Source organism: Chionomys nivalis, chromosome 8, assembly GCF_950005125.1.
Source record: "Chionomys nivalis chromosome 8, mChiNiv1.1, whole genome shotgun sequence".
Lineage (NCBI taxonomy): Eukaryota > Metazoa > Chordata > Mammalia > Rodentia > Cricetidae > Chionomys > Chionomys nivalis.
The window spans coordinates 77,723,732-77,742,482 of NC_080093.1; the positions used below are offsets into that span (position 1 = coordinate 77,723,732).

Here is an 18,751-nt window from a genome sequence, read left to right on the forward strand (position 1 = left end):
AGGGAAGGAATTGTCTTTGCAACAGCTCCGAAGGTTGAATTTCTAAAGAACTGTGACACCGTGAGGAGATGTTGTTTTCAATTGCTTGTAATAACATCCTTGACCAAGACCCATTACACAACATAGTTTCCCTGGGTTTTAAGAGGAGAATTGTGAAGCATGCATAAAAGCTGAAGATCCTTCCATTGAAAGCTTGTCCAGACAGGACCCGGAGTCTGACGTTGGCATCCCTTTCTGTGATGCACATCCCACCTTCTACCCATTGTTCTGTCTTCACACCGACACTTTCAAGTTCTGATCCATTCCACTCTTCACCCTAGAGATTCACCATGAACTAGAGGTGGAGATCAGCATTTCTCTGTTCTGAATACAGAAGATATCTGTGTGTATATATGTGTACATGTATGTGGGGGGTGATGTATATGTGTGCAGGTGACTGTGTACATGTGTGTGGACACCACATGAAAACTCTGTGCCATTCCTCTACAGGTGCTGTCAATCTTCTTCTTCTGAAACCTTGAGCTCCTTGGCATGGCTGGACTAGCTGGCCATTAGGCCCAGAATTCTTTCTGTCTCTGTCTCCTCCGTACAACTAGATATTTTATGCAGGCTCTGGGGGTGAAACCCATATATCATGCTTTCACAATAAGCACTTTACCTAAACTGAGGTATTTCTACAGTCCCTGGAAGTTATTTGCACATAAAAACTAATAAAGCATAGAGGAGCTGAGGAAGGAATGAATAGGCGGAGCATGGAGGATGTCCAGATGATCCTTGGTGTTGGGTTCATGTACAATTGTCCAAACCCAAAGAGAGCACGGCACCATGATACCCCTAATGTCGTGTGTAAGTACATCATCTGTACAAAGTACTATGACTCTATGTGTTAAAAACTTGATCCCGAGGGTGATGCTACAGGAACATACTGTGGATGCTTAGGAGGGAGGGACCTATGAGAGGTACTTTGGCTTTTGCAGGCATCCCCTTAAAGGAAATTATAAGGTATCTTCCTCCTGCTCCCCATTCCTCCTCTTATTCCTCACCCTTTTACTCCTCCCCTCCCCTCCTCTTCCTTCTCTTTGTTGCTCATGAGAGGGTGGTTTGCTCAGCTATATACTCCCACCATGAGGTACTGTTCTCACAGAAGCCTAAAGCAAGTTGAACAAGAATCTCTGAGAACAACCTTGCCTGTTTACAAGTTAGTTGCCCCAGGTACTGTGTTATAGTAGCACAAAGCTTACTAATACATAAATAAATGTACTGTTCACTATGGAGCACGATGTTGATAAAAAGGAGAGGCTATGAGTTGTGTAGGCAGAGGATGTATGAGGATTCTATATCCTTTACTCAATTTTGCTATGAACCTTGGTGGAAAAATAACATCTATTTAAGACAGTTTTACATAGAGTATACAAAGGAGATCTAACAGAGCACTGGCAGTCTGACATCCCAGTGCCCAAATTCAGCTTGTAGCCACATGTTTCTCCCACCCAGCATCTATGTCATTCCTATATTGTGGAATTCACATTTTCCTTTGGATAAATGATCTACCTTTTCTCACATTTCACATAGTTTGAGAATTGATCCTCTGTTTTGATACTGTCTCTGAACACAGGAGTCATGCTTGTGATCATTGTCTTGATTCTATCTCTGGACACGGGAGCCACACTTGTGATTCATTGTCTTGATTCTACTGCTAGACACAGGCGCTATGCTTGTGATCCATTGTCCTGATTCTATCTCTGGACACAGGAGCTATGCTTGGAATCCATTGTCTTGATTTCATTTAAGACACAGGAGCCATGCTTCTCCTGCCCATTTTTACTGGCAACAGAAATTCATCTGAAAGTGGTGATTTGGGATAAGACAAGCTCTCAACCAGGCTGGAACACAGAGAGCATTCCCTGGGACTCTCACTGAAATCCTCTTTCGGTTCAGTTATTAAGCCAGCAGGGCAGACCTGGGGTGCCAGTGTCTATCCCATCATTATGCTACAAGCACCTGCTAAGAGTGTGGTTAATCCTGAGGAAGCAGAGTCTGCCCATAGAAAGAGACAAGAAATCTACCAGGCTCAAATCAAGCAAATTCCTGTACTTTCAGTGATGAGAATGCATACATCACTCATAAAATTGGGCTAACTGGAGATGTCACAGCCCTTCTCTAACAATCCCCTCAAGAGGGTACTGAGACACATGCAGTTATGAGGGAACTGAGCAGGGCGTCAAAGCTATATCTGATAATGACACAGGGCATGCTGCGAGTAGACCTTATGTCAAAGAGTCCGAAATAAAGCAGTACACCCTGGCCAGGTGGTAATCTGAATCTGAAAGGGCTGGTGACAGACAACCTCCTTGTGTCAACATGGTGTGGTAAGAGATGCCATAGAGGAGAGAGGTCTGGGTCAGGGAGAAATGGGTCATACAGGAAAGGCTTCCAGATGGAGTGAGCCTTAAGAGAAGCCTTCAAAAGTAAGGAGAAAGCAGAGGAAGGGCTATGACAGCTCCAGTTAGTCCAATTTTATGAGCGATGCATGGATTCTCATCACTGAAAGTACAGAGACCGTTCTAACTTTCCTAAACAGTTGATTGTTCAGAACCCATTAAAGCGGCCAGCACACACATTTCTGAGTTGCTCCAACCCCCACCTCTCCTTGTTGTGTTCCCAACTCTAAGTAAGTCTTGGTTGAGCTAACTTATGTTTGTGCTGCTGTTTCTGTTAAAGAATTGTCCTTTAGATCATCTCCATATACCAGCAGGCAGAGCAATGGAGTGTAGATGAAGATGGCCCAGAGCTCTCAGTAACATGAGGGGCGGCACACTTCTTGTGAACGGAAAGAAAGAGGACCATTTCTGCCTCACCAGCGGTCACTATACACCGGACATGCTGATCCTTGGGTTCTCTGCTCCCACTCTGATATTATGTCTATATTCCTTTTGCCGTCACCTAGGAACTCATTCAGGATTTATTTCTGGACACTTGTCTGATGCTGTATTGAGAATTCAGGTGAAGACAAGACAGACAGAGACTCACCAGGACTACATGCCGTCACCTAGGAACTCATTCAGGATTTATTTCTGGACACTTGTCTGATGCTGTATTGAGAATTCAGGTGAAGACAAGACAGACAGAGACTCACCAGGACTACATGCCAGAATGAAAATCCTCCTATGTGCCTATGCTTGCACCAGCCTGAGTACCCCAGAAACTTTAGCATAGATTTAGGTATCAGAGTATCTTGGGCAAACTCCCAATCAGGAGATCTCCACAACATTGCTGAACTTCTCCGGGTCAATTTTCTCATCTGTGGAATAGAGCTCAACACTCCCCTCCTTCGCACTGTGATTATAGGGCTGACTTTTCAAACAAATGCCTGGTGATAAGCCCTCAACACACAGGATATCGGACCACAACACTCACATCTGTGCACTGTCGGCAGGACCAGTCACAAGCAAGGTGTATTAGCCATGTGGTCACCCAGAACCCCACACCAACAATGGTGCCATAGTCAGTTTAAAGCTTTGCTACTGACATTTTTTTTTTGGGGGGGGGGTTTGAGACAGGGTTTCCTCTTTGGTTTTGGTTCCTGTCCTGGAACTAGCTCTTGTAGACCAGGCTGGTCTCGAACTTACAGAGATCCGCCTGCCTCTGCCTCCCGAGTGCTGGGATTAAAGGCGTGCGCCACTACTGACATTTTTAAAAACCTAATAATTTCTGCACATAGGACGTCACATTTTCTTTAGCACTGGGCTCTAACCAGCACACGCGAAGAGCTATGAAAAGTCTACTGAAACCAGGAATGGATGGATGTCCCCACCCTTTTGTATCAGCTACACATGCCTTTGTCCTTCAGAGCCAGCCAAAAGAGTCAGTTTTGGAACAAATTCTACCTTGAGGGATTAGGTTTTTCTTTGGGGAACAGGATCTCACTATATAGCCCAGGATGACTTCTAACTGACAATTCTTCTGCCTTAGCCTCTCCAGTGCAGGGATTATAGTCATGCTCCCCCACACAACTCAAGTAGACTGTGGGAACTCACCATATACTTCCCCTAAGACTGATAGCATCCAAAGCCAGACTCAAAACATTAAACACATTTTCATGCAAGCATGCATTCCACCCCCCTCCCCAAGAGACAGATTATAAGCAACCAGTTGCCAAGTGTCCCAAGGGGGCAGCAGGTGATAGAGGGTAACTCCTCCATCACTTGGGTTTGTAGTCTACCCCCTATCCCATCACACCCCCACTATTTCTGCACAGAGAGACAACAGCATTCAGGGACAACAGCATTCCTACTTTGTTTCATCCCATTTTACAAATGAAGAAGTCAATGTTATGTCCTTCAATATTCCCTATGTAGTGCACGCCCGCCGCCCACCCAGGTTCTAGGAGGGGTTTCTAACAATGGGCCTAAGAATTTGAATCATTTTGGAAGTGTCGGCAAATAAAATCATTGCATATTGAACCTACGGCAGGGTCCCCAACTCCAGCACCAACCCATCTGTGTTGCAAAAACGAAGATAAACTTATGCTCAACAGCCTCCACCAGTGGGTGTGGCAGATTTCATTCTTCCCATGTGTTTTGACAATGCAGTGTTGGTTTGCAGTGAAAAACTGAGGATACAACCGGAACCCCACAGACTTTGAAAGACCTTGAGCTTCCAAGACAGGAATGGACAAGAAACAAGACAAATCAGATCCTATGTGGTAGGATGATGGTGCTAAGCCTTCGGGGAGGAGGACGGAGGGAGTGCAAGATTTGGGGTGGAGAATAATTGAGATGTCAAATTGTAAGTAGAATTGCCAATGATACACAATGTGAAGACTGAGGAGACAGTGTGAGCTGTGAGTAAGGAGACATAGAGGTGAGGAGGCAGAAGCTTCCAGAAGAACATCCCAGCCTATGCAAGGCTCTGGGGCTTATTTTGTAGGGACCTCTGAAGAGAAGAGGCTGGAGGTTTTGCCAGACCTCACTTATTCCCCCACCCCAGCCTCTTATCTCAATACAGCACAATCTACAGGCCAATCCAGTCTCTAGATTTACAGCAATTATGTGTTGACCTTTTGCAGCAATTGGGGGCTACTTTATCTAGCACCATAGAGGTGTTTTGTTGTGTTCTTTAGACTTTTATGGGAAGGGTAGTCACATTCAAGATCACTACTAGAGGATTTTCTGTAGCCAAGGATGCCTTTGTATCTCTGATCCATCTGTCCTCACTTCCCAATACTGGGACTACAGACTTGAACCGCTGAGCCAGGTCTTATGTGCCACTGCTGGTCCAAGCCAGGGCTTCATGTTTACTAGGCAAGCACTCTGACAACTAAGCGACACGCCTGACCCCAAGAGAGGATTTTGAGTGTACTCCCACAAAAGACATGATGTGCTTAAGGTGACAAGTATGCTAGTTACGCTGATTTGGTCATTACACATCAAATACAGGAATCAAAATATCATCACACCCCCAGAAATATGCATGACGCTGTGTGTCAATCGAGAATACAAATAAAGCAAAAAGTTAGACAGCAAAAAAGGTCACAAAGAATTTTGATATCTATCTAATGGAGCTTGAAATATAAGACTGGGTTTAAGAGTGCCCACGGGACTCTGTAACAACCTTGTCCTTTTAGGGTCTGGGTGCCTGTCTGTCCACCACAGACCCAGCTGAGACCAGAAGATCCCTCCAGAACTTTGCATTTTCAGCCTTCCCCTCCTCCACGCACTGTCCCGGGGGCGCTCTCAACAGAGGTGGCGACAGGACACTGGGCCCTTGCTGGATATCCAGAAGAAGCTCAGCCAACTCCTTCTTTCCAGAACAGATGTTAGGGGAGGAGTGTGTGTATTCGCGGGGCGGGGAGCGGGAGGTGTCTCCAACATCTTAGAGCCAGCCACACGCCCCTCGCTTGCATCTGCTTCAGTTCGCTCCTGGAAAGGCTTGCCTCTGCTCCTGCTTTGCCTTTAATGTACAAGCTTGACTTGAGCCTGGGGCAGACGTCTCTCCCGAGCTGATTCTTGGGTACCCTTGACAAGTGAAGCTCTCTGAGCGCTCTGCCTGCCTCTCCTGCAAAGCGGGCACCCCTCCGCTGCAGGGATCCCACCTGCTCTTCCCGTACTCTCTCTCCTTCACACAACCTTCAAACACTTCAGACCTCCCAGCCCCCTACATGCATTTGTGTACTTGTTCGAGGCACCGCCTGAGCCTGCTGCGCCCTCCTGCATATTGATGAGGGTATCTGCACGTTTTCACCAGTCGAGCTAGGTGTGGAAGATGAGAGCATCCGCGTGCGTGAGTGTGAGAGAGAGTGCACCCGCATGGCTGGGCATTGTGTGCCTTTGTGTGCGTGTGGGTGAATGTGTATGTCAGTGGCTGAGACGTTTTATCCCAGGCTGAAGGCTGTGTGGATGGCTTCTCTTAGCCAGCCTGCATCTCTACCAAGTTCAGGGACAGCACCATCTACCTGGTGGCACACGCAAAGATGTTCACAGTCTTCCTTCAGACCCACAAGTTCAGCCCTCTGATCCAGGCAAGCGAAATTAAATAAATAAATGAAATATAAAAGAAGAAGAAACAAAAAAAACATTCTCTGGGCTCCAAAGTCGCGACCCCATCCCCCCATCCCTGGGATGTAGAATCCTCTACAGGAAGATGGACTAAAGGCTTTGGCGGGGAGCGGGGATAAGCAGCTGGGAGGAGAGTCAAAGGGAAAACTGAGGACATGCTAGAGGGGTAAAGAAGAGGGTTAAGGAAGAAGCATGTCGTTTCCACACCACGCCTCTCCCACAAGGGTTGGAAACCCAGGGTAGTCTAATCTCCATCCCAGTCTTCCTCTGGGTTTCCCAAGTTAACCCGGTCTTTTCCTCAAGAAACTGGAGCTAGAAAACGCTGCTGGGACCCGGCTCTGCTGGAACGTCCCACCCGATGCCCCCACCCCCAGCGCGTGCGCGCGCTCGTGGACACACACACACACACAGAGAGAGAGAGAGAGAGAGAGAGAGAGAGAGAGAGAGAGAGAGAGAGAGAGAGAGAGAGAGAGAGAGAGAGAGAGCATGCAGGCAGCTGCTGATTGGCTGCGGACAGCGGCGTCCGGACCGGGGTTTTGAGGCGGGAGCTGAGCGGTCCTAGGAGGGAGGTGCACACTCCGGATCCGAGAGAGCCCCTCCCGCGTCCCCTGCGCCCTGCTAGAGAGCAGAGCTGCGGATCCAGGAAGGCAGGTGCGGAGCCGGCTGAGGACAACGGTCAGGGGTGCAAGTGGGTCCCGCCGTGAGGCGATCCGGGATCCCGCCCCAGCTGCTACCTGGTCCCCACCAGCTTGGCAGCTGTGTCGAGTCTAGCACGGCTAGGGGCGCGCTCATGGAGCACACGCACGCCCACCTCGCCGCCAACAGCTCGGCTTGCGGCTTGGGCTTCGTGCCGGTGGTCTACTACAGCTTTTTGCTGTGCCTTGGATTACCAGGTGAGGGGACCTGAGGGAGAGGGAGGGAAGCCGGAAGCCCCAAGTTGTGGTAACCTACGGGATCCCAGGCACCTTCTCGGGAAGTGCCCTGGAGCCCGCTTGGAAAAATAACGAAGTTTAAACCTTGGTGGCTACTGTGGAGGTTTTTAGATCAGGATGAAAGGATGTCGCGTGGCTTGGTGGGGACAGTGCTTGTGTGGCGCCGGGGCATTTTGACTTGTGGGTGTGCATTCACTCCAAAGCGCTCTCTCGCTCTCTCTCTCTCTCTCTCTCTCTCTCTCTCTCTCTCTCTCTCTCTCTCTCTCTCTCTCTCCCTCTCTCTCTCTCTCTCCTCGCGACCCTAAGGGGTCCCAGAAGGGCTGTGTGAGACTTAACTGCAGCTTTTCGGCGAAAGCTTTAAGAAGGCTCCTCCCCTACCTTTCCCCCACACTGTCACCTCACTGAGAACACTTCTGCCACCCTATCCTTCTGTATCTCCCCGCCTAATGCTACATAAGGAGACCTTGATACTGGCCACTCGAGTTCAAGGAACAATGGGATAAGTCCTTGCTATCCGCTATCTGCCCTGAGGGAGTAAGGTATCCCTTTATGTCCAGGAAGAGTCAAGAAGTGCCCTTTGGTATGGGAAGGATGGGGCAACTGTACAGCGAAGCTCACTGGCTACCAGGACTACCACCTCAGGGCACGACAGTCTCCTTGAGTTTATGTCTGTCTCCTCTGGCTTTACCTCCAGGTCAACCCTAGTCCTCCCTTCTAGGGCAGCTCCCAAGGAGGCAGATGAGTGGCTGGCTGGTCTCACATCTTAATGTCCTCTGGAAAGTGAAGCTGAGACTTCTAGTGAATTCCTGAAGACAGATGAGCTGCTGAGGGAGAAGGGATGGGTGTCTGCCTGAACTATGTGGGAGAACAACTGAATCCAGGAAGAACAGACGGTGGGGCGCGGTGGAGGGGGGGTCGTCGCCTCAGTTTTGGGTCTTTGGATAATCCTGTCATCACACAATGTCATGTACATTCCTGGAGTCACCTGCAGGCAGAAGAGAGGGCTAAAGACAGAAAGACTCAGAAAGAGAAAAAAACCCTGTCCAAGAAAGAATCGCAGCCTCCACCACTTGGCATCTCTGCTCTGAGGACTTGAGCATCTTAGGATGCTGAGAGGTTGGACTTTAGTCTTCCAAGATCCTTTCCTCAAACATTTAGGGAATCCACTCCCAAGTTAACCAGCACAAGCGAGCACAAGTTTCCCTACCTGAGCTCCTGCGGTCCCCGATGAAGGCAAACTCTCCCCCTAACTTATCCCTCCCTAGGAGAGGGGCTCCACCTCTGTTGTACCCTACCAGACAGGGCACTCCGGTAATTACCTGGAGCTGAAATTGACTCCCATTCAGGTTGCATTTCCCCCTCCTGCCCTCCAGAGTCTGTTCCCAGAGCTCCCTATTGGGAGTTGAATTTCTGAGGGGGTTAGATATGTGTGATGCTTGCTGAAGTGAAGAACCAGAGCCTCTCTTTGACAGCACTCCTATCATAGCGCAATGAACCCCCTTCCTGACCTCTCCACCTCCCCTGCTGATCGTGCTGGCTACTCACTCTCTCAGGCATTTTCTCTACAAATTCTAAGGGGCAGTGCTGCAAAGACAAAGAGGATGACCTCCAAGAGCCCAAAACAGGACGTGAGGTTAAAAGAACAGGGACTCTCAGACTGTCAGTGACCTCAAGTCAAAGTGTCTTGAACCTCCATAGTCTAACTCTCCTGAACAGCTGAAGTCTTTCCCAGCCATAGCTGTGGCACCCACTGTATGCTAGGCACTGTGTTTGGCATAGGCTTAGCCCAGGACTTAGGGATTTAAGAGAGAGAAGGGCTGAAATTTGAACTTAGATGGTGTGCATGTGTTTATAGACTTAGCTAACAATTTTGACCACCTACTGAAAAAAAAAAACACTAAGAATGTGCCAAAGGGATCCCAAGAGTCTTCAGGGGAACACTGTGGAAGCATATGCCTTTAGAGGCAGCCAATGGAACCAGAAGGATCAAGTTCCTAGAGAAGACTGAAGAGGAGATCAGTCTTACCCAAACCCATGAGCCAAAAGCGTTTTTGTTAGCAACCTGGAAGGCTGGTTCAAAGGCAGGGTCCTTGTTATTCTTGTAAAGCCGTGGTTCTCAACCTGTGGGTTCTCGACCTTTGGAGGGTCAAATGACCCTTTCATAGGGGTCACCTAAGACTATCAGAAAGCACAGATAATTATATAATAATTCATAATAGTAGCAATATTACAGTTATGAAGTAGCAACAAAAGTAATTTTACCGTTGGGGGCGGGGTCACCACAATATGCAGAACTTTGTTAAAGGGTCTCAGCATTAGGAAGGTTGGGGATCACTGTTTAGAAGCCGCACAGGGGAGCAAACACATCCCAGCAAATGAGAGTGCAGACTATTAACCCAGCCTCCCCCAGTGTCAGGTGGTATGGGGGGCTCTGTGCCTCAGTTTTTTTCTATAAAATGGACATTATGAGAGTCGCTATCCCTAGGTTAGTAGCATTAAATGGCAGCTTTGGTGAAGGTTAAGCATGCAGCTCGGTGGCCGCCACCTGCATTGATTGACACTGTGTGACCGTGATTGTAGTTGTCATCCCATGGGGTTGCCAGGAGAAGGGGGCTGCTCAACATGATTGGGGAGCCAGCAGAGGGTCCGGGAGGGATGCACTCAGCCTGACACTTTAGCCTTGAGAATTCACCACGATGGCCTCATCTTATAGTCACCATCAATCAGCAAGCCCTCGTCACCTCTGTTGATGGAGAGACACAGCCGTGTGAGGTGTGCCATAGCAACAGGCCTTGCTAGTATTGTTGAAAACTGAGATTTTAATTGAATCACTATTCCCAGCAGTGAACTCACTCCAAGTTTTCCAGCCCCTCCCCCAAAAGAGCTGTCAGCGATGTGAGTGGAAATAGAGAGATGGGTAGGGAATGCCTGGGTGCTTGCCAAGAAGGATCCAGCAATTACAGGAAAGTGGCAGGTGTCTCTGGCCACACACACCCCTAGGTTGGCAGAAAGGGCTTGAAAAAAGCCATGTGGTCCAGCCCCTCACTTTAAGTAATTGCCTGTGTGGTCCAGTGCAACAGGCCTGGCATGTGTCCAAGGAATTCCAGTATGAAGAATCGGCAGAGCTAGTTACTTCGGAATCTGTAGGCAGGCAGTTTCACAGTTTGCCCCATCAGTAAAATGGGTAGAAGTCATACATAATTACCTCCCCAAGAAGCATCTATTAATTCAGATACTCTCTATATAAAAATAGCTCAAGTAATACCTATGGTCTTAGCTATTCAGAAGGCCAGGGCAGGATGATTTCTTTCTTTTTTTTTTTATTAATTAATTTATTTAATTATTAAAGATTTCTGCCTCTTCCCCGCCACCACCTCCCATTCCCTCCCCCTCCCCCAATCAAGTCTTCCTTCCTCCTCAGCCCAAAGAGCAAGCAGGTTTCTCTGCCCTGTGGGAGGTCCAAGGACCACCCACCTCCATCCAGGTCTATTAAGGTGAGCATCCAAACTACCTGGGCTCCCACAAAGCCATTACGTGCAATAGGATCAAGAACCCATTGCCATTGTTCTTCAGTTCTCAGTAGTCCTCATTGTCCATTATGTTCAGTGAGACCGGTTTTGTCCCATGCTTTTTCAGACCCCGGCCAGCTGGCCTTGGTGAGTTCCCGATAGAACATCCCCATTGCCTCAGTGTGTGGGTGCATCCCTCGCGGTCCTGAGTTCCTTGCTCGTGCTCACTCTCCTTCTGCTCCTCCTTTGGATCGTGAGACTTCAGTCCAGTGCTCCAATGTCCGGGCAGGAGGATTTCTTAAGATGAGAAGTTGAAGGCCAGCTTAGGCAGTGTAGTAAAACCTCACACCACAAAACATTCAGAACATATGTGGTCTGAGAGAAGCACGTGTTCCTCAGTGCCTTCTTCACAGCAGATCCTTTCACCCGCATGCCGCCGCTTCATCTCTACTACCTTCCTATGACCTACATGTGCATCTTGAATCCATTTTAAGGCTGAGTAAACTGAGATGCAGAGAAGCACTGCATATGCCCCACACCCATAGAGCCAAACCAGAACAAATGCACCTGCTCTTTCTGTTGCTTTGGGTTTCCTTCCTTCCACAAGAAAAGCCATTTTAACTAACCATGGTCCCTCAATGCTAAAGACTTAGCAAAGAATATCAGTGCTCTTGCCCTTCATAAAATCCCATGTTTCTCTCCCCACTCCTTTTTAAGTGAGAGAGAGGTTTTTACCTTCTCAAGACACAGGAGTTAAGTCGGAAGAGCTAATGCTGATTGGCTTAGTGTGGAGACAAGGCCGTATAAAGAAATGGCAGAAGAGGAAGGAAGCTATGAACTTGAACGCCTGGGGACGAGACACAAGGGGGTGAAAGGTGAGCTGCCCTGATAAGGAAGGCTTTGCTTCCTGAAAAGTGTCTCAGACATGAAGGAAAGCGGGGTGAGGAAGGATATGATAGTTTGCGATGGCTCCCACCCTACAGGAAGGAAGGTTTTCATAGCTGACTAGCGAGGGTGAAGAGACCTGCCTCTGATGGCTGGGATGAGATGGAGGGAGCCTGGCACACCGTAGTTACCATGGCTATCATACGAGTCGCCCGGTGACTGTGCTGGACCCTGCAGAAGTATTCTCTTTAAACCACAAGCAGTTTTGATCATAGAAGGTGGAGTAAGCAGACTGAGAGTGGAAATGTGGGGCCTGATTCTATGCCGTGGCTTTGATGCTCATACCCTGTGCAGCTGTGGACAAGCGACATTAACTTCCCCATGCTTCAGTTTCCCTCTCTTTAAAAACGGGGCGGTGATGGTGACAGTCCCTGCGCTGTGGGGTTGACGTGAACCCTGAACAAAGCACCAAACACAGCCCTTTGAACGCGGTGAACACTCTGTGAGTTACATTGTCGTTTGAAATGTGGGGAGATTTCCCAATTTGTTCGATGGCCCCAGTTCTACCCTCTCACCAAAGTAAGATGAATATCAGAAAATAAAACTTTAAACCAATAAGCCTCTTGACCATAGACACAAAATCCAGAAATGGCCAATTCATTTAGCCAGCATCTAAGAGGGGAACTTGGGTTTATCCAGGAATGCCAAATTCATTAAGCATTTGGCAGTTACGTTAACAAACTGAAAAATAAATCCAAGGGATACATCTTAGTGGATGAGGAAAACACATTCAATAATAGTTAATCGTAAAATACCATTAAACAAATGATGAAGAGAATTTATTTAACAAAGAACATGGGATCTTCAAATAACCCAGGACTGCCATCACCCTGATGGGCTGGAGGCTGAGTGCTCCCCTAATCCCCCTGATCTGGAGTCAGGCGGGAAGAGCTGCCCTCCTTGCTCTTCCTCAGCATAGTCCTGGAAGTTCTGGCCAGTGGACTAAGGCAAGAAAGAAACAACGGTATCAAGAAATGAGTAAATCCAATCATTCTATTCATAGATGCTAGAATAGCCTTCAGAGAGGACTTCACAAGCATCACAAAGGACCTCCTAAGAGCTAACAAGTGGCTACAGTATGTTTGCAGAATATGTGATTAATATGTAAAAACCCTACTCTTATTTCTATCCACCATCAATGAGCAATTTGAAATTAAAAACTGGAGAATAACTTCAGTAGAATTCCAAGTTCCCTTATAAAACCAGAAGAATGGAAATGCTCATTCCCGGAGGTGGCACCTTCCAGGAGCTGAAGGACTGTGGGTTCCCTTGAAACAGGTAATGACGTCCACGCAGCCTGAAACCCTCAAAATAAGAACTGGCACAGGTTGGGGCGCCTTCAGTCTGCCACTTTCTCCTGTTCGCCAGTCTTTAATTCCTCATCCCGCAGGGGCCCACCCTACTGTGCCTTCATTTCTTGTTGACTCTCATTTAAGGTCTATTAGTCCATTAAGCAAATATATATTGAGAAGTTCAACTCTCTGTTTCTATCTTGACTGAAATGAGCACACGATACAGTGTTTTGACTTTCCTTTTTCATTTCATGGTGTCAGCCATTTGTAGAGAATTTTGGAACTTGTTGCTCCTTTATACGGCTGTGTAGCATTCCTTTGTACCCTTTGATCCAAACTCATGTGAGCTGCTTCCTGCAAAGCACACAGCACTCCAATTCTAAACAGCCCTGCATGCTGCGACTAATGCACCCTATATCCAGCCTGTGCTGTGATCAGGCACATTGGACCATAGGATCCTTCATATATGAGCCGGACAAAGAACACTAGATTTGGGATTATGAATCCCAGCCTCCTCTGGCAGTAACGCACTGTATGACCTTAGAGAGGTCGTTTCTTATGGGGTCATCAAAGTCACAAAAAAGGCTGTTTCTGCATGAGCTCTGGATGGAGACATGACCCTTAGGTGGAAGATAGCCATAAAAACTCAGGGTACGGCTCTGCTGCAAGCCGCCTATCCCAGCCTTGAGATGGAGTCCAGGGCAATTGCTTTCTTCTTCCCCTCCTACAGTTCCTGTAACCATCACTTCAGTTCTGCTCTTCAAGGTTGGGTGTAAAATACAGTTGCGTACAAACAGGAATTGGATTTGCATCCCATTTGCTATTGTGACCTCGAGCACAAGACTTCACCTCTCTGAGCCTCGGTTCTTTCATCCCAACCGTGAGATAGCAAGGCCATCAGTTTAGCAAGTATCTGATACCACACACCCTGAATTCAAACCCTGGCTCCTCTGCTTAATAATCTGTTACTCTGGGCAAATTTCTTACCCTATCTGATCCTCAGCCATGACAGGGATTTTAGCAGTGCTGGTTCCAAAGGGCTATTTTGAAAATAAATTAAATTGTAAAGAGGTTTATTCCCATTTTTGGCATGATGGCTCTCACATGGAGTAAGAGTTTGGTGATGTCATTAACCTTCTGGGTCCTAGACTGTTTCTGTGTTGATTAGAAATAGAACATACAATGGCTTCTCACAGTCGCTCACACATGGTAGGATCTCCACCAAGAACAACCGACATTGTTTCATTATCTAATATGTCCATGTTTTCAAGCTGTGTCTATGTCCTGTAGCCACACGCCATACATGCATCTTTACTGTAGTATGTGGCTCTATTCACAACCGTAATAAAATTGTGCCCTAACAAGTCCTGGAAGAGCCCATGAGTTAGCAATAAACCCCTTCATAAACCTAGGGAATGGGCTTTCCTAAAAGGCTTGGCCTAGGTCTCTGTGAGACTTTCAGCATAAGTGCCCTTGCAGGACACACAGTGGGCTTCAGCTGAAGCCAGCAAACATGAGTGAGTGCCACATTCGGTTGCCTGGAGAAAGTATCTAGGGTCATGAAAAGAAAGGGTCCCCCCCCTCCAGCAAACTACCATGTGCAGCTAAAAGGTATAGGCAAAGCCTGGGAGAGGATGCCAACCAATCAGAGACCGTAATGCTGGGTGAGAAGCGGGATGCAGGTGTCATAAATTCAAATACCTGCTCAAGGAAGCAGTCAGATAATGTCTGTGAACATAGTGGTCCAGTTTGAAGAAATGTTTCCCATCTCCTAGAAATCGTGCTTCCCTGGTGTTTTACTGAAAACACATGACTGTTAATCTCTCTCATTTTCCCTCAGTGACAGATGAATGTACCAAATCCCCAAACCTTTCCTTGCTCTTAGTCATCACTGGCTCTCACGTAACACCTACTGTGTGCCAGGCATTCTTTAAGGCACTTCTAATGTGTGAACTCATTTAATTCCTATGAGGAGTCTTGGGCATGTATAGATCATCACCCATTTTCTGGTGAGAACTTCGGGTCACCTACCCAAGTTCACACAGCCATGTGTGCCGTTAACCAGCTTTATCATGAGAAAATGGTGGCACATGCACCAAGATGACAGGTGACAAGTGGGACTCCAGTGGAGGTGATCATAAGGAAGGCAGGGCCTGGGTGTCAGAAAGCCCTCTGCACTTGACTTTCTGGCTAACAGCTCAGTGTTGCCAAATTGTTCCAAAACCTAGAGATCCAGATTTATGTGGAATAGCTGATGTTTCCATGTTGGCAACTAATTCAGAACAATTTTAAAAACATCCTGTGGGCCAACACTTCCTGAGCCAAACCAAGCAGATGTGTCTGCGGACTTGCTGTAAACCTCAGGATGGGGAAGCCACAAGAGGACCAAGAAACACCAGTGTGGATCACAGTAGAAATCAAAGCATTGAATCTAGATGGGAGAAGGAGGGAATAATTCAGAAAACCCAAGGAAATAAGTGGCCGAGAGAAGGCGCGCCAACTCCCAGATCCAGGGAATTATCATAAGCTAAAAGAAATGTCTCCAAACAAATACTACAAATTGCATGTTGACAAGGTCTTGGAACACAGATAGAACATTTTGGGGAAATAGAAAAATACTTTGAATCTGCCCGTATGGGGAACTGGGATGTGGGCACAGTAGACCCCAGCCTGGCTTTAAATTACTGTCTCATGGCTTCATGTTAACAGGACTTTGTCAAGTGGCCTCCATGCTCATCCCATAGAATAGATACCATGCCTTACTCTCAGGGTTTATGGCATGGGTGAGGTGAGATCACTCAGGGCTAGCACAAGACACAGTATCTATCAGTCCATGGATTCTGGATGGTTTGGATTTGGGTTTTGTTTTGCCTTCTGTGCTGAGCCTAGACACCCCTAATTTACAAAATGAGGGAATCAAGACCTCTCTGAAGTTGCAGGGCCAGGAAGGGCAGAGTCTTCAGTGGAACTCAGCCCTCCTGACCTTGGCTTCCTTTGCTCAGTTGACTGCTGTTGATCTCCAGATGCAGGCTAGTGATGAGAGTAAAGGTGGGTGGATAGGCTGGAGCTGGTGCTCAGCAACCACCCAGCCTTGGGATTTTGTCCTGCTGGCATCTAGGTACCCATGTGCCTAATGGTACCCGTGTGCAGCATCAGTTTCTTCTCTTAATCTTCCTGATGCCAACAAAGGAACATCTCAGCTTGGCAGAGTGTATGTCTTTCACACCTTCTTCAGGACGTTCAGTATATGTTTTGGGCCTCGCCCCTTGCCTGGCAGTAGCATCTGACTCGAATTTAATACCACCCTTGTTCTGCTATTACATATTTCTCTCAGTGCTAGGAATAAAACCCAGGGTCTTAAAGACAAGCAAGTGCTGCACCACTGAGATGTACCTGGGCCTGTGTCTGGTTTTTATTTTGTTTTATTTTTTATTTTTGTTTTTGTTTTCTAGACAAGGCTTTCTCTGTAGCTTTGGAGCCTGTCCTGGAACTAGCTCTTGTAGACCAGGCTGGTCTCGAACTCAGAGATCCGCCTGCCTTTGCCTCCCAAGTGCTGGGATTAAAAGCGTGCGCCACCACCACCCCCGGGCTTCCTGTGTCTGTTTCTAAGGCTACCGTTTCTTTATTGTGAGGAGGCTGGCTTGGAAGTCAGGGTCCTGTGCTGTCTGACATGGTGACGCCAGTCATGTAAGGCTATTGAGTACTTGACATTGGACGAGTACAAGTGAGATGCTGAATTTTTCATTTCATTTCAATTAATTTGCAATTAAAATCTGATCGTTCAGTTATTAGAAAGTAACTGTCTGGTTGGACAACTTGGGTATGAATTTATTCATTCAGCTCTGTTTTATGACCTCTAAATAGAGGTCACGAAAAATTCAGCACACACAAAGAGATGTACTGCAACTGCGAACCTCACACTGAATTTTGAAGACAGCACAAGAAAAAGAGTTAAATATCTTAATAACTCATGAGGATTACATGCATTGGACGTGTATAGTTAAACTATAATGTTAAACTTTCATTTCTCTTTATTTTTTATTGTAGCTGCTAAAATTAAACTGTATATATGATTCATATTATATTTATATTGGGGAGCATTGTTATAAAAAGATGTGTAGATCTATGAGGTAGGCATAGTGGCTTACTCCTGTTGTCTCAGCACTTAGGAAGCCAAGGTGGGAAGACTGTTATGAGTTTAAGGCCAGCCTGATCTACACAGAAAGTTCCAAGCCTGAACTATAAAATGAGTCTCTCTCTATATATATCTCTCTCTGTTTAAAAAAAACATAAATTTAAGGAAAAAAGACAAGTCATTTTCAAACAAAATGCAAATTAAACAATATAATAGGTGAAACACACTTTAAATGCAGCAAAAATCATAAAGTTCGTGGTATTTCAGCAGGTTGGGTTGCTATAACAAAACATTGTAGTCTTGGGGCTTGTGACACCGGAAACTTATTTCTCATTGTTCTGAAGGCTAAAAACCCAAGGTCATTGTCTCAGCATGCTCTGACTCTGGGGAGGGCTCTGTGCATGTTGCAGACTGCCCATTTCTTGTGGGATGTTTCCACAGGAAGAAATGGCAAAGAGCTCACTGTGACCTTTTTCTAAGACTGATTCACTTCTGACATGTTCATCTCTCACAGTACCTGACCCTTAGTACTTCCCACTGGGGTGAAGAGGTCAACTTATAAACATATGAGGACATAGGCATTCAGTCCCCCACACAGAACCATGTTTAAATTCTGGGGACACTCGCCAATTGCAATACTCTGAATGGAAAACTGTTCACTAAAAGATCTAGCCAGTTCTCCAGCCTGATACAGTTGGGCCCTAAAACTTCAAATCCTGTGTGCTTTGGTCATGGTAGCACAAGAAATGGTTGCCAACCTTCAACACCTATATCACCCCAAGACCTGTGCCACCTTGGGAAAATGCAAAGGAAGTCGCATAAAGGGTGGATCTTCCATGGGATTAAAGAAAGAGGACATCTCTGGATGCAGAGTAGCCTGGCTTGAAGGTTACAATAAGCTGAAATACATGACAAAAAGTTAAGGACTTTTCTCCCCCAAATGTCTGCTGTCATTTTTCCCCAGAAAAACTGAGGGGTGGTGACAACTCAGAAAAGCATTATCAAACTTGATTTGCTTCGCTGGGTCACATTTCTATCTGCCCCTTATCCACCCAGGTCCTCAGCATTGCCAGGTGCTGAGCACTGTGTCAGCTGCATGACAAATCCCAAAAGAGCTATTCCTTTCTTTGTGACATTAACATACCACCAAATCCACCAAGTTAGTGTGCATGAGCATGCACGCATGCACGCACACACACACATACACACACACACACACACACACGATAGCAGAAACCCACTCAAATGCAGCTGTGCAAATGCCATGATATTGTGAGAGTTCATCACTGGAGAACTTGACCCAGAATAAAAAGTCAACAAAACCTCCCCTCCAGAAGGGACACTTCAAGTTAGAATGACAGGGAAGGGGAAAGGAAGAAGA

General features: G+C 46.9%; 1 protein-coding gene across 1 annotated transcript in view; it reads left to right on the forward strand.

The window, feature by feature from the left end:
• The first annotated feature begins 7,326 nt into the window (after positions 1 to 7,326).
• Positions 7,327 to 18,751, forward strand: part of Gpr139 (G protein-coupled receptor 139) — a 38,181-nt gene continuing 26,756 nt past the window's right edge. The window contains exon 1 of the mRNA XM_057779927.1: positions 7,327 to 7,450. Coding sequence (XP_057635910.1) covers positions 7,348 to 7,450 — 103 coding nt within the window. The 5' untranslated portion in view covers positions 7,327 to 7,347. The remainder of the gene's footprint in view (positions 7,451 to 18,751) is intronic.